This window comes from Diaporthe citri (genome assembly GCF_014595645.1).
Source record: "Diaporthe citri strain NFHF-8-4 chromosome Unknown scaffold_11, whole genome shotgun sequence".
NCBI classification, from domain to species: Eukaryota; Fungi; Ascomycota; class Sordariomycetes; order Diaporthales; family Diaporthaceae; genus Diaporthe; species Diaporthe citri.
Genome location: NW_025064856.1, coordinates 1,351,910 through 1,366,382, shown reverse-complemented (window position 1 = coordinate 1,366,382; position 14,473 = coordinate 1,351,910). Strand labels below are relative to the sequence as shown.

The 14,473-nt window shown below is 56.0% G+C and overlaps 8 protein-coding genes across 8 annotated transcripts; 3 read left to right on the top strand and 5 right to left on the bottom strand.

Annotated features, from left to right (window-relative positions):
* Positions 1-1,081: 1,081 nt before the first annotated feature.
* On the top strand, positions 1,082-1,624 carry INS49_004194 (uncharacterized protein; the record flags this gene model as incomplete). The annotated part of the gene is made up of 1 exon (XM_043164984.1): positions 1,082-1,624. One exon carries the CDS (start codon positions 1,082-1,084, stop codon positions 1,622-1,624), a length of 543 nt encoding a protein of 180 aa, XP_043018634.1.
* A 457-nt stretch (positions 1,625-2,081) lies between these two features.
* On the bottom strand, positions 2,082-3,041 carry INS49_004193 (uncharacterized protein; the record flags this gene model as incomplete). Its single annotated transcript, XM_043164983.1, has 3 exons — positions 2,082-2,305; positions 2,388-2,680; positions 2,719-3,041. 3 exons carry the CDS (start codon positions 3,039-3,041, stop codon positions 2,082-2,084), a joined length of 840 nt encoding a protein of 279 aa, XP_043018633.1.
* A 300-nt stretch (positions 3,042-3,341) lies between these two features.
* On the top strand, positions 3,342-5,503 carry INS49_004192 (uncharacterized protein; the record flags this gene model as incomplete). The annotated part of the gene is made up of 6 exons (XM_043164982.1): positions 3,342-3,481; positions 3,786-4,033; positions 4,100-4,970; positions 5,029-5,101; positions 5,127-5,426; positions 5,501-5,503. The coding sequence occupies 6 exons, from the start codon at positions 3,342-3,344 to the stop codon at positions 5,501-5,503; spliced, it is 1,635 nt and encodes a 544-aa protein (XP_043018632.1).
* Positions 5,504-5,594: 91 nt separating this feature from the next.
* Positions 5,595-6,070, top strand: INS49_004191 (uncharacterized protein; the record flags this gene model as incomplete). The annotated part of the gene is made up of 2 exons (XM_043164981.1): positions 5,595-5,787; positions 5,853-6,070. The coding sequence occupies 2 exons, from the start codon at positions 5,595-5,597 to the stop codon at positions 6,068-6,070; spliced, it is 411 nt and encodes a 136-aa protein (XP_043018631.1).
* Positions 6,071-6,199: 129 nt separating this feature from the next.
* Positions 6,200-7,970, bottom strand: INS49_004190 (uncharacterized protein; the record flags this gene model as incomplete). Its single annotated transcript, XM_043164980.1, has 6 exons — positions 6,200-6,430; positions 6,486-6,636; positions 6,777-6,935; positions 7,001-7,157; positions 7,218-7,533; positions 7,644-7,970. The coding sequence occupies 6 exons, from the start codon at positions 7,968-7,970 to the stop codon at positions 6,200-6,202; spliced, it is 1,341 nt and encodes a 446-aa protein (XP_043018630.1).
* Positions 7,971-8,557: 587 nt separating this feature from the next.
* On the bottom strand, positions 8,558-9,593 carry INS49_004189 (uncharacterized protein; the record flags this gene model as incomplete). The annotated part of the gene is made up of 4 exons (XM_043164979.1): positions 8,558-8,664; positions 8,725-9,280; positions 9,407-9,447; positions 9,521-9,593. The coding sequence occupies 4 exons, from the start codon at positions 9,591-9,593 to the stop codon at positions 8,558-8,560; spliced, it is 777 nt and encodes a 258-aa protein (XP_043018629.1).
* Positions 9,594-10,052: 459 nt separating this feature from the next.
* On the bottom strand, positions 10,053-11,743 carry INS49_004188 (uncharacterized protein; the record flags this gene model as incomplete). Its single annotated transcript, XM_043164978.1, has 4 exons — positions 10,053-10,738; positions 10,844-11,056; positions 11,136-11,697; positions 11,741-11,743. 4 exons carry the CDS (start codon positions 11,741-11,743, stop codon positions 10,053-10,055), a joined length of 1,464 nt encoding a protein of 487 aa, XP_043018628.1.
* Positions 11,744-13,347: 1,604 nt separating this feature from the next.
* On the bottom strand, positions 13,348-13,953 carry INS49_004187 (uncharacterized protein; the record flags this gene model as incomplete). Its single annotated transcript, XM_043164977.1, has 3 exons — positions 13,348-13,482; positions 13,552-13,757; positions 13,857-13,953. The coding sequence occupies 3 exons, from the start codon at positions 13,951-13,953 to the stop codon at positions 13,348-13,350; spliced, it is 438 nt and encodes a 145-aa protein (XP_043018627.1).
* Between the last annotated feature and the right edge of the window lie 520 nt (positions 13,954-14,473).

The following is a 14,473-nucleotide window of genomic DNA, read 5'->3' as shown; positions in this document are numbered from 1 at the left end:
ACCGGCTGTTCTGAAGGCACCGAGTCCGCTTGCGGCTACCTCGAGACACCAGCGCCGCTTCCAAGCAGAGAAGGGCCGTGGACATGACCCGTGCAATAGGTCGGGAAAAGAAACGAGAAGGGTCGTCGAATCAGGACCCGGCAGTAGCTGACGGACAGATGGTATTACGGTTAATAACGCATGTGCAGACACGCGGTCGTCACGCAAACGCACGTACGTGCACACCAAGACAAACACACTCAACAGACTAACACAAAAGACTTGGGACAACTTCTATGATCTCATCCGACGGTCATGGCAGGAGACAGAAATGCCACACGGCAACAACCGTGCGCTCGGCCACAAAGCGGGCAAGACAGCCAGGCAAATTGACTGACAGGCTGCCCCTCCCATTGTCTGCACATGTGTTTCGCAGGGCCCAACGGAGTTTCTGCAATAGTTTCTGGTTTCTGGACTTCCCCCCCCCAGAACCCAGACAATGTGCACAGACATCAGACTCGCACTCGCCCTATCGGAGAGATCCCAGTTGACGGGTGTGACACGGACACATCTGGGACGAGGGGGCTCTTGCTTTCCCTCTGTCCACCATGTGCCCTGTGTCTGCCCTCCTACCCCTGCAGGAAACTGCGCCTCACAACGTGCTCCTACAAAGGCTTGGCTGAACACTCTGACGGAACTTGACTTGAATACGCAGGAATACGCCCAGCCGAGTACGGTGACACAGGACAGACACGGGCCAAAAAAAAGTCGCCCCTCCCCCCTTCCTCCCCCATCCGGACCAGACGGTCAGACCCAGGCCTTTGGGTTTGGACCCTGGATAAAACGAATCTGTACCCCAGCTTTTTCTAATCCTGGGGCGGGAGGATGCCCGCCACCTTCATCACCACATTCTTCCTACCTAACCTTCTTTTACCTCTAGCTCTCGTCATCATCACCACTCACGCCTGCCTGGCTTTCTTGTCAGCTTACTGGACCAGCTGCCCTCCTTCTCAGCTTCTGCAGCTTCAACTCATTCCCATTGATACTTCTTCTAACCACCTCCCGCTTGCAAACATTTCCATGACCTGCACTCTGAAGAACTATGGCGTCCCAAGGTGACACGGTCTTTCCTTTGATCCCTGCGCCCATGGCGCTGGCGGTAGACACTTTCTCGGCCGCCACCAGCGCGCGGCGGTCCCCCGTTCCGTCAAGGAGCACTGCATCCGCAAACAGGACAATGACACCACCAACACCAGCTCCAGCAGCATCCGCAGCTACGTCACCAACGACGACATCAAATCGGGCCAAGAATCCACGGCATCCCATCTTCAACGAGGACATATTCTCCAGGTTATACTCGACCCCTTTCATGGTCCTTCTCTTCGCTTTCTACGGCGCCGTCCCGTTCTACTACCTGCTCCACTACTCGCCCTTCCGGGACTTCGACTCTGGTGTTGTCAACGAGGTGGTGAAGTGGTCCCTGTTCGTCCTGACGCAGTATATCACCGCCGTTATCGTCACCTCGTGGGGCGGGAGGTACCGCTTGCAGAAGGATGTGACCGCCTGCGCGCTCATGTTGGTCTGCCTGGCTGGTGCGACATGGTCGAAGGCATCGCTGGACGGAATGGCTGTGTCCAAGGGATGATGATGGTTAGGACGGGGATCTGTTTGGAACGGAGATGGTATCTCCTTGATGGAATGTCCAGCTTTCTGACGAACAACGAGCTTATGGGGACTAAGAGCCCAAAGACGGCAGCCCAGAACCACAGGATGGGCAGTACAACACTCGAGGAAGACTACCTAAGATTCAGTGCACACAGGACCTAGGAAACACGCCGGGGTCGTATCAGTGATGGCTCCGCATCTGCGTCTGATACAATATACATCATAGATTGTGCACCGGGTAGAGCACCAACAAAGCGCAGCACACGCACATTTCAAAACAAACAATGTGCTTCGAGCATTACCTACAAACATCTCAAATTGCTTTCAGCTCAAGCTCAAGTTCAAGTTCAGGTTGACACGAGCGACTCAACATCCATGTCAGCTGTCCTATAAAACCCAAGGGAGTTGAGCATGGGCTTGTCATCAAACCGGTACAGTCAAGCTGGCGCCCCGTCACTGCTGCCACTCGCAAAATGCTGGTACGGGTACCAAGAGGGGATGCAGAAGGTGTCTCCCTTCTCCCAGTTGAATACCCTGCCACCGATCGTGGTGTATCCCGAACCTTCTACCACGTGGTAGACAGAGGATGCCGTCTCCTGCACAATTGGGCTCGCCCTGCCTGCGTTGATACGGGCTGCAGCCCCTCCCAGGGTCTTGCTCACTATCACGTTGCACAATGTAAGCATGTCTGTGCAGTCTGTCTGTTCACAAAGGTCACCCAGGGGACCATCAGACCAACTCACCTTCCGAGCCATCGCCCTTCAAGTACCGCAGCTCAGCCCAGTCCCCCGGGGCACCATCAAGCCTCGTCTTCATCCCCGACCAAGGGAACACCAGCGGCGAAGAGGCCGAGTCGACGTCCTCGGCCGGGTATCTCGGCGCGGCAAAGTGCCCCACGAAATGCACCGGAAGGTGCTGGAAGCAAGGCAGGTCAAGCCCATCAAGCCAGACCATAGGCCCGGACCCGTCCTTGCCGTGGTCATGCCAGTTCCACCTCGGCGTGACGATAACGTCCCCCCGCCGCATCGTGATGCGCCTGCCATGCACGGCCGTGAACCCGCCCTCCCCCTCGACGATGAACCGCATAGCAAACGCCGTGTGCCGGTGCGCGCGCGCGCCGTGTCGCCCGCCATGACGAGCTGCAGCCCCTCGTACAGCGTGTCGGCCGTGAAGGGCGGGTCGCGCGACGGGTTGGCGAGCATCAGCACGCGGCGCTCCGCCCGGGACCCCGGGGCCAGGTCGCCCGCCTCGAGCAGGCCGGGCCGGATCTGGGCGTACCGCCAGGCGTGCGGCGCGCAGCGGGGGTCCGGCTGGTGGCGGGTTGAGGCGGGCCATCTGGAGCCAGAGGGGTTTTGTGTGGGCCTGGGCCGCTCGGTCCAGGAGGGCTGCGGTTGCATCTTGGGTTTGGGTTTCTGTTGCTGTTGTTGTCGCCATCTTGTATGATTAAAACGGTATAATACAGTTGGAATTTTCAGTTAGATAGTCTCAGCGGTGCCAGCGAGGATTTGTCTCCTTACATTGACCATGGAGGAAACACAGTAATCATAAAATCAACCATGGCCCGCTCCTGTGAATCCCCAATGATCCGAAGGGATTTCGACAGCGTGTTTTCCACTTCCCATCTAACCTCCGTGACAGCCCCGAACAGATGGAGTCTGGTGGCGGTCAAACAGATGCGCGGAACAAAACATCAGATCATGGCAGGCTCTATCCGGGTCTCGCTCCCGGACAACGAAAGCACCGCGGGCGCGGCGGACGAGGACTCTTGTGGGTCCCAGGGCGGTTCTCCGGCGGAGCCGCGGCCGCGCCCGCAGAAGCGTCGCAGGATTCCGGCCGCGTGCGGTGCTTGCAGAAGCAGGAAGTCTAGGGCAAGTAAGACCGAGACCGAGTCCAGAGTGGGGGACCAAACCCAGGGGGGCGGAGAGCGAGACGGCGAGCCAGTCCGGGATCGCTCTATGGATCGCCGGAAGAGTATCGACTGACCTCTCGGCCGAAATGCTCGAGCTGCCAGGCCCTCAAAGTCGAATGTGTTTGCCTTGCGCCGCCGATAGCGACGACCACGCCTGTTCCCAGAGCGTGATTTTGTTCCCGTGTGTATTTTGTTGTCTGTCCTACAACCGAACCCAGCTGACCTGGCCGAGATTTCTGCAGCTCGTTGAATCCCGGTTATCCCAGCTTGAGAGTGATGTGCGTTCCTTGAAGAGCCAGCAAAGCGAGGGCGGCAGCGTCCCAGATTCTGTCACGGTGGATAGACGACCGAGCTTTCAGAGCCACCAGGCTCCAGCTACTTTCCACGAACCAGACTCTGGGGAGTCTGTCGTGAGTCCGGATGCAACTGATGGCATTGGGTCCATCGAATTCACCAAGGAGGATGACTCTGGATACTATGGTATTGAGGCCTGGCCTTCCCCATCGTTCACCTTGACGAGGGCATGTCTTTTCTGACTGATTGCAGGGCCATCCTCCAATATTGCATTCACGCGCAATATCCGACGGGCTCTCTCCACACTGCTTTCCCAGAGTTTGGCACAGCGCTCCCACAGAGTGGGATCATCAGATAGACCATCACTGGATGTATCCCGTCCGCAGACACCGCACAAAGAAGCCGCAAGGCCGGCGGCTGAGGAGGCAGGTAGCTGGGCTGGCAGCTCTGGGCCCAGAAATGACTGCCTGAGCCTGCCTCCTGATGACGAGATGGATGCTCTCGTTGTCCGCTTCTTGAGGGACACAGGTGCTTTGTTCCCGTTTGTCCACCCTCACACCTTCATGGAAACGTGCCGCCACACCAAGAGTATCGGCTTCAGAAGGTCCCGGCGGTCGTGGTTGGGCCTGCTGAACTCCATCCTCGCCATGTCAATCTTCACTTCTGGGAGCTGGAGCTCAACAGCAATGGGAAGGGGTGCAAAAGCAGAGGTCTTCTTCACACGGGCCAAGGCTCTATGTCTCGACCAGATGCTGAGCGGCTCCAGCCTCGAGACAGTGCAAGCAATGCTGCTGATGAGCCAGTACCTGCAAGGGACCCACCGCTCGGTCATGACCTGGAACATGCATGGTATCGCCGTCAAGGCCGGCTTCCAGTTGGGCTTGCACTCCACGACCTCGCTGAAGGCGTATACGCCACTCGAGCGGGAGACGCGGACACGAACGTGGTTTGCCTGCGCCATGCTGGATCGCACCCTGAGCATGACCTTTGGCCGCCCGCCTGCGATCCCAGACTCGTATATCCGCACACCGTTGCCGCAGCCTTACAGTGGAACAGACGTCCTGCCCACTGCTGAGGTCTCTGTGGACGATGCTATGAGCATACACTTCTTCGTGTCAACAATGTGGGTATTGAATGGCATTGTTGCCATACACACATTTACTGATCGCACTCTTCTATAGCACGCTGTACAAAATCATGTGGACCATTATCGACAGACTTTACGACTGCAACATAGCACATCCAGACAACAGTGTTAACTATATCCACTGCCTCCCAGGTCCTCGAGATCGAGCACCAGCTCTTGGAATGGCAAGCCTCTCTCCCGCCTTTGTTCTCCCTGGCCAACCCCGCCGAAATACGCAACGACAATGACTTCTGCTTGGCAAGACGTTTCCGGGTCATCCTCACGCTCCGGCATCACAACGTCCGCCTTCTGGCCCATCGACGCATCTTTGACCTCTATCTTGCTAGCATTGAAAGGGGCCGAGGCTATGATGCCCACGAGTCGATGCCCGTACAAATCGGGGAGAGGAGCAAGAACGTCTGTCTCCAGACGGCTTCGGAATTGATCTCCATTGTAAATGTCATCACTCATTCCCCCCAGCCCAGGTGTGGACTGCTGGGTGGGTGGTGGTTCACGCTCTACTATAGTGAGGACCTCCCTACATCCACAAAATGGAAGCATCTTAATTACTCGTCCTCTAACACAATTCTAGCTTTAAATGCCGCACTTACAGTGGTCACAATGGCCTTGTGTAACCATTCCAACAGCCCTATTCCCGCTGCACCTTGCGAGGCTGGTGGCATATCAGACCAGGCCCTACGAGACGCGCTGGCAGATGCCCTGGCTTGTCTGCCACTGATAGACAAGGGGAACAGGATGGTTGACAAATGCGCCAAATTCGTCGCAACACTGCAGCAGTGTTTGAACTTGCTAGGTACGTTGCACCAGAGGGGTCATTGCGTTCAGCACGTCTCAGTCTAACTCATCAAGCCACTGCAGACCAAACCGGGCCTCATGATGCCGCCCCAGCGAGACCAGCCACCAGCGAGCACATGCACATGGGCGCACCTCGGGGCAGTCAGAATGGGCAACACCCATATGTCCCCGGACCCATCGATGCGGTGAATCTTGACCTCACTGCACTGGGATGGGAAACGGAGGAGTTTCTGTCGTCTCTCAATGCCGGCTTCATGGAAGGGTTCCAGGATTCGGATTAACTCTGCTAGACTGGCTTAATTCTAGAGCACCGGTGGGCAGATAGCGGTCAAATTCATAGCATTCTACCAACATTGGGAACTCAGAACAAACTCCAACCACCTTCCTGCCAGACACCAAAGCCAACATATTTATTTTCCACCCCGAACAATCAACTCATCTACAGCCTCCTCCCAAGCCTCCTCCATATCCCGCTCCGCATCATACCCATAAGCCCACTCCTGCGTGACCGGGTCGCTCCACTGGTTCGGGCTACTCAGAAACTGCCTCCCCTCGACCTCAGGCCTCATGGCCTGATCCCGCGCCTCCTGCAGCGGGCCGTCGCCAAAGTGCCAGATCATCGAGTTGACCGTGCTCGCCTCCTGCATCATGCCCGTGCGCCGCACGCGCTCCCTCTCGAACACGCGCAGCGCGAACCCGATCTGCTTTGGGGACGTTGACGCGGCCCAGCGCCACCGCGAGCGCGGCGCCGTCCTCGACGGCCATCGCTGCGCCCTCAGACATGTAGGGCAGCATGGCGTGCGCGGCGTCGCCGAGGATGAGGATCTTGGAGGAGGGGGATACCCAGCTGTCGAGGGCTTAGCCGCTCATTAGTGGGGTCTTCATTGCTTTGTCGATGAGGTTGATGATGGTCGTGAGGCTGTTGGGGGTTCATCAGCGGGTGTGTGATTCTATCAAGAAGAAGAAAGATTGTTGAGGTCAACTCACTTTGGATGCCAGCCTTCGAACTCCTTCTTCATCGTTTCCAGCATCTCCTTTTCTGCCGGCAGAGCAGCCGAGGCGTTTCGGTCTGGGTGTGACAGGACCATGTTGAACGCCTGGCCACCTGCTATGCAGTATGTCATGACGTGACGGTCTTCTCCGATCCTGCGACGGGTCAGCATGTTTGAATATATCTTTCACTTACCAAGGACGGGAGGGGGATAACGAACCAAAGATTCAGGTTGGGCTGTTCTAGCGCCCACGAGGTCTCAGGGATCTCCCTCACCTTCTCCACGTCGACTGTTGCACGGTAGACAGCATAGCCCGTGAACTTGGGAGCGCCCCGGCCGTTGGGAGCCACAATGCTTCGCGCTGTCGATTTCACGCCTGATTCTGTAGGTCAGCCAGATTGACAGATGGCAACATCTCTGGGATTGGGTAGCCAACCATCAGCCGCAACAACAAGATCTCCCTGGAAGACACTCCCATCCGACAAATTGATCGTGGCAGTATCAGCATCGTATCTTGCGACCTTGCTGTTGAGCCGCGTCCTGACCCCCAGGGCCACGGCCTGCTCGTACAGCGCCGTGTGCAGGTGGGCCCTGTGCACCGCGTAGTACGGGGCCTCGTAGTGCGAGCTGAACTCGGCCGTCAGGTCCGTGACGCCGATGACGGCGCCGCTCTGCCACCTGCGGACGTTGATCTTGGAGGGCTCGACGGCGCGCTTGGCCAGCCGCTGCATGACGCCCCATCTCGCCAGCGGCTTGCCCGAGTTCGGGGGGACTTGGATCCCGGCGCCGACCTGACGTTACGTACTAATCGTTATTATGTATGTTCAGGGGCAGAATGGGGACGAAGTGGGTCTATACTGACCTCCATGAGCTGCTTCTCGGGGGCCTGCTCGAACACGGTGACATGGTGGCCGGTGCGTCGAAGCGCGATGGCCGTGGCCAGGCCTCCGAGACCAGCGCCGACAACCAGGATGTTCAATTTCACCCTTGCTTCTCTGGGCACAGCATATTTTCCAGTTGATTCAGTTTGGGTATTTCCCAGGAAACGCAAGCAGTTTGACGGATATGATGTGGTCGTAAACCTAGGTGTCTCCTGTGTGCCATTCGAGTGATGTCCGCTGCTCTGTCCATGACCATTATTTGCACCGGGCTTTGCGTTGATCACAGGTCCGTCCGCGTGACTAGACATGGATGTCGGTGTCGCGGGATCTGTTGATATCGGCATCCTCCAGTGGTTGTGAAAGACTCGCAAGTTGAGAAACTAAGCCGAGAGACCTGGTGTAAAGAGCACTACTTCGGAATCCCGAGCAGGACAGGGTCTTATCAAATCGTGCCGTGGTGATCAATAACATGACCGGGATTCTAATTCCAGAGGCGGAATCTACTGAACTCTTAGCTGTGCTGTTCCGTTCTACACCCGCGGCATCCAGTTTCCCTAACTCCCCGGCCGACACAACGCTCAACTCTAGCCCGCCCTTTGCAGCCAAAGTTCGAAGAAGTCAAAATAACCATGGAGCAACCAAATAACTAACAAGAAGAAGCATTGAGAGCGGGAAATACCTCAGATATCGGCGAAAGCAGCTTTACCAATAAGGTTCACTTTCAAACGTAGGATTCAAACTATTCCTTCTAAATTGTAACTCTGGCACAATTCGTTCTGTGACCACCATCACGCGTCACGAAATGAAGCGGGCAATAATACAATGCTTTCGAGATTTGTAAAGATATCTAAGCTACTGCTGAATAACTAGCAGCCATACTGGTAACTCCCAGAAATTATGCATATTGTACCCCGTTGTGAAGGGTCCCGATCTTGGAGATATTTACCTCGATCTTGTCCCCCGGCTTCAGCCACTGCGGAGGACTCATCCCCATTCCAACACCTGTAAAAAGACTTGGTCAGAATCTCATTGCCGCTCATTATTGGGTCTAATTTTACTTACCTCCGGGAGTCCCCGTCATTATGACAGACCCCTTCTGCAAAGTAGTCCCGCTTGACAAGTACGAGATCAAATAAGCACAGTCGAAGAGAAGAACCCCGACAGACTCCTTCTGTCTCACCTGCCCGTTCACAACCGTAGCAAGGTCAAGCCTCGCAGGATCCCCGATAAAGTCGGACCTCACGAGACACGGGCCCAGCGGCGCACAAGTGTCAAACCCCTTCGAGAACCCCCACTGCGGTATCACGCCCGCAAACGCAGGGTCCCGCTGCAGCCTCCGGGAGGAGACGTCGTTGCCGCAGGTGTAGGCCGCGACATACGACAGCGCGTCCTCCCGGGACACGTCCTTGGCGTCCCGGCCTATGACGAAACAGAGCTCCCCCTCGTAGTCGGCCTGGTCGTCCTGGGCGATCTGGGGGACGACCACGTCGGCGCCGTGGTCGTGCACGCACGTGCTGGGCTTGAAGAAGATGAAGGGGAACGGCGGCGGCTTCCTGCCCGCCTCGCGGATGTGATTGGCGTAGTTGAGGTCCACGCACCGCAGGATGGGCACGTCGGCCTGGGACAGCGGGCTGAGGATGCTAATTCCTCAGTCGAAGCAACTTACATCGGACCGCCGACACCGATCCCCCAACTGGCACGCCTGGACGTTTGGCAGGAGTGCAAGACACTCCGCAAGTTGTACCTTTCCTGTCTGCAGCACCTTGACACGGACGGCCCCCGACCCTGCAGTTGTCCCAGTGCAAGAAAGTTCCGGATTCTCTTGAGCGCTAGAAGCCAGGCGCTGTATTTCACAGACATTCCGTAGTGCAGTTTTCAATTTTCCCAGGTGGCCGTGTCGTGGATGTCGTGGATTTCTCGTTTGCGGCCATCTTGCCCACCGTATCCGAATAGTTTCGTGCAATTCAGGGTACAGAGAACCTCACGATACAGCTCTTGTAATTATCTTATGGATAAGGCTCCAGCAGGCCCTGTTCCTCTCGAAGTCCGAATTCCTGTCCCGATCAATTCGACGCTGTGACATGAGTATAGCCTGAGGTATACATTGAATTATGCATTGTTGCAAGCCCCCATTCAGTTGAACTTGACATCGCTTTGACCCGGGAAACGTATCAGTCTCAGCATGGAAACGAGTTTGCGTTGCAAAGCTCGACCCAGCACACCAACGAGGTCAAGACCACGTCACCAATGCATAAGTGTCATGATGTTCAATTGCCAACGCTATGTGCTCTATGTGCAGGGAGCATATGCTTATATGTCTTTGTACAGCAGCGTCATATTAATCAAATAAATCACACCATGAGTACATGGTGGCCTCCTCTCTGGCGCGATCAATAGTCTCGACGGATGCCGCCGCCCTTTTCAGCATCGCCTGGTTCCGCTTCGTCGAGCGAGCCGCGCCTCCAGGGCGGATACACCGGGTTGAGCGCCAAAGGGGAGGGCTCCGAGACCACAATACTCCTTCGCTCCTCTTGCCGCGACTCCGCCGTCTGCGGTGATACGGATCGAGTTTCTTGTTGATAAAGTGAATCAAGCGACAGCCGCGCGGTCGACACCGTCCCCCATCTCCGCGGCACATCCTCAGCCGCAACAACACCGTGAGCGGGTGCTCCGACGGCCGCGACCTCCCCTTGTCCCCCTTCTTGGACCTCATACTCATCCGGAGAAGGACGCCGGGCCTGTGCCCCCACCACCCCAGCCTCGTCCTCCGCCACGGGCCCCAGCTGCGAGCGCTGCGACATCTCCACCAGCGTGGTGCCGTCGTCGAGGACGCCCTCGAGCGTGCGGCACGTGTCCAGCACGCTGTCCTGGAACAGCTTTATGCGCCCGCGGAGCCGCCCCAGGTCCCCCCTGCTGCCGTTGCCGCTCCCCTGCGGCGTCCTGCTGCTGCCGCTCGGGTAGGGGTTGTAGTTGCTGGGCCGCCGCTGCACTGCCGCCGCGCGCCGGGCGGCGCCGGAGCTCTGTTCGCGGTGGACGAAGAGTGAGCGGAAGGAGACGAGGCATGCGACGATGAAGGCTGTGGATCGGAGGTGGGTCAGCATGTGTGTGAAGTCTGGGGATCGTACGACGCATGCATATGAACGTAGCGTCCCAATTTTAAGGATAATAGAGTATAACTCACCAGTACAAAATTCAATGTGAAACCAGAACCACACCCAAGGTATGTTAAATGTCTTCCCCGCCGTTGTCGCGGTGAAAACCTCACTCAGTAACGCGCCCCGGAGCACCGTCGCAACAATGGTAAAGCCAACAAGGGAGAAGATGGCACCCAGTGCAAGCTTCTTGCGCAGGCTTATGCGCACGCCCCAGAGAATCCATACTGGGAACCCAATGACTGGAGCCGACAGTCAGGGTCCATCTTATCCACAAAACTTCCAAAGGTGGACGGAATTGGCTGGGGAGAGGAGACTCACTCAGTGCATCTGTGAAGATGTCCAGTGCCACAGATACCCTGAAGTACGTGAAGAACGTGTTCTCATATCCATGTGTTTGGCACGTTGTCAGGGTATACGTTATGTTACCAAATAGACATCGGAAAGTGGGCACACCCATTGTAATGCTCGCAATACCGCAAGCCAGCACAACAGCGAAGACAACCCACCACACAACCCAGAAAACACGCCCGACCCGGTTCCCCAGGCGGTAGAAGAACAGCAGGAAGTTGACCTTGATGCAGTAGAACCCAAAGATGAAGAGGATAATGGAGGACCCGGCAGCCTTCAGCATCGACTCGGTGTCGTTGAGGAACCCGAGCAGGTCCTTGGTGGGGACCGTCCTAGGGTCGTTGACCCAGGCCATCAGGCGGTAGATCTCGTAGGAGAAGCGCTGCGCGACACTCTGGATGCCGGTGACCAGGCACAGCGTGGCCAGCATGAGCCAGTCCTCGGCGAGGAGGTGCCGAAAGCAGGTCCACCGGATGTAGATGCGCGCGGCGAGGGCGACGGCGCATAATGAGAAGAGCAGCCAGGTGATGCCCTACATCTCCCGCCTCCGTGTCAGTATGCTCTCGTCTACTCACCATGATGGCGCAGAGGGGGGATGAGGGGGTTCGTGTTACCAGGAAGGTGCTCTGCGAAAGCTGGGTCGCGGAGTCCCTGGACGATTCCATAGTACGCGCCCTGCCGACATCACAGGGCAGGTCGGGACGAGGATCTCATGAAAGTGTGGGACGCAGGTGTGTGTGCGTGAATGAATTGGTAAAAAGATCGAAGGATCGGTTCGTTGGGGGCCATGTACCGTCAGATCGGGAGCGAAACACGTGGGCGCCAGAACGTGGGCGCCGCCACAAGGACGGAGCCTCCCTCACGATCGACCGACAGGGCGGCTAACCCTGGCCCCCTTGGGCCTCTCGCATTCGTGGGCGGCTGTATTGCTGGGACGACTCGAGCATGGTGAGGTTGTATTTTGGGACGGGTGCGACCCGTCCATTTGGAAGTGTCTCCCGGTCTCAGCTATTTTACCTGGATGGGACTGGCTTAGAATAGCCTAGGGCGGTAAGCACTATTGACTCCCTTGTCTGATTGTGTGCTCCCCTCGCTTTGTCACTTGACTGTCTGTATTATCTTGATTCGGCATGACGAATTCCACCCTCCCCGGGCGGACGAAAACGATAGTTGTGCCATAGACGGTTAGCGTATCCACTTTAAAAAAACAACAATCTTAGAGCAACTTCATCACTCCTAAACAAAGCCTTAATTAATTTAATTCTCAGGCTGACAATTAAATTAAGAAAGGGCCGGTTGGGGCGAGGATGGATAATGCCGGTAGGCACCGCTGAGCACTACTTAAGGCCCAACCCGGTACTCTTTATGTTCCTCAAAATAAGCAAGATGCGTTTTCTGGAGCGACTTTAAATGCCAAGGAGGAAATAGTGGGCCCGCTAACCGTGTTTGGTATAACTATCGTTTTCGTCCGCCCGGGGAGGGTGGAATTCGTCATGCCGATCTTGATTATGCGGTGTGACCCACCGTGCTCTGTCTGCGTAAGCTACTCCGGCGTCATGGACCAGTGAGGTGCGGGATTGGGAGACATCCCTGGCTTACGGAGGATCGCTTCTACCCCGAAGGATTCCGGCATACCACCTACTTGGGCGCTAGCCTGTGTATATATAATTGCAGCACCGATTTTCAAACCATATGCAGAACTTGTGGGTCTTTATTATAAGGACATTCGTGCTCACTTTCAGCTTGGTAACCTCCTCACAGGTTTTTTGACTCCACGCGGCAAATGCCTAGCTTCCTCTGAATTGCATCGCCCCACTACATCGTCGACGTCGCGAGAGCACGTTTGATTTTGGATGGATTCGCAGTCATATCATGACTACAGGACAATTATTCAAATCGGTTGATTGTGTGGCAAGCCGGCATATGATGTGGCAGTTTCAATGCTGGACTGAGACACCCTGAACCTGAGAATGTTGTGATCTGTGGCGCCGCTTGGGTACTAGTTCATGATATCTCAGCCACGCAACACAATGGAGCCGTCCGTGGATAGCTCGAGGACGGGAAAGGGGCGATACGGAGTCCGGTGTCACATTTTGGTAGACGCTCTGGCACTTGCAAATTATTGAGTAACCGAAGTAGATAAGGCAGCGCTGTGAAATTGATTTCCCAGATAGACAACTACTCAAAACTTAGAGTCCAGGGCTGGCTCGCTACGAACAAGATTCAAAGTAGGCAGATACAGCTCGGCTTCACCCAAAGCGGCGATATCTTTCCAAGCCTTCCACTCCCAGCCCTCAATCTTATGGGCCTCCTTCGTCTGCCACGAATTGAATTATCAGCATTGCAGTCATCACGTTGGGATGTTGAGCTGGCTGCTTGTACATACCTCAGGCTGCTGAGACGAATCCTCCCGTTCCGAGAGGACGTAAAGTGTCACTTCGTGCTTCTGCTCTTCCTTTTGGATGTCGTTGGTGTAGGCGATAATCTTCTTGGGGACGATCTTGAGGCCCGTCTCTTCAAGAACCTCTCTCTTGATGCTGGCAAAGATGTCCTCTCCAAATTCCAAGTTGCCACCTGGCAACTCATAGAGCCCTATTGATGGATGGCACGTTAGGACTGCGCTTCTCAACGTGGCTCGACCTCAAAGCCTTTGTACGATGCTAAGGGCATCGCTATGGATTGTGGACGTACCTGTGCCAGTCTTGCCCTTTCTCTTCCCGATGACAATCTTTCCTTGTCCGTCAGGAATGACAGCTGCTATCTCGACGTGCGGGCGTTGGCCTCCCATAGTGTTCAGTGATTAGTCCTAACTTTTAGAATTTGTGACGGACTGAGTGTGTTCCTAGTTTCCAGAACGTAGTCGGAATTGTCCTGTTATGTCGTGCATCGAGCGGGTGATCTGGAGAGATCGGAACATTTAAGTATTCGGCTCGAAGCTTGAAAGCTGTGACCACCGAAAGCGAATGCTTGAGGCCTCCTTAACGTTGAAACAAGACACGTGTTTACTGGGCATCTTCCCCGCGGTGGGTTTTGGCTTGGCAACATACACTTTCGCTTGCAAAGTGCGGTGAGCAGCTTGACCTCACCGCAATCAAGGCGAGACAAAGTGTCTGTTGCCAAGAATAACTCGCAACGAGCGAGGTAGCAGCACCAGCTAACCTGTGTTAAGCGCGTTTATGCTATGCGCGATCGCTGCCGTGGATGGCGCAGCAAGCCACGTCGTTTGAGAGTCGCTGCCAAGCCGACGATGCGCAAGGAAAACCTGCTGCTGCGTGGACTACTCGACACCTGTGCCTCCAAGCGATCGA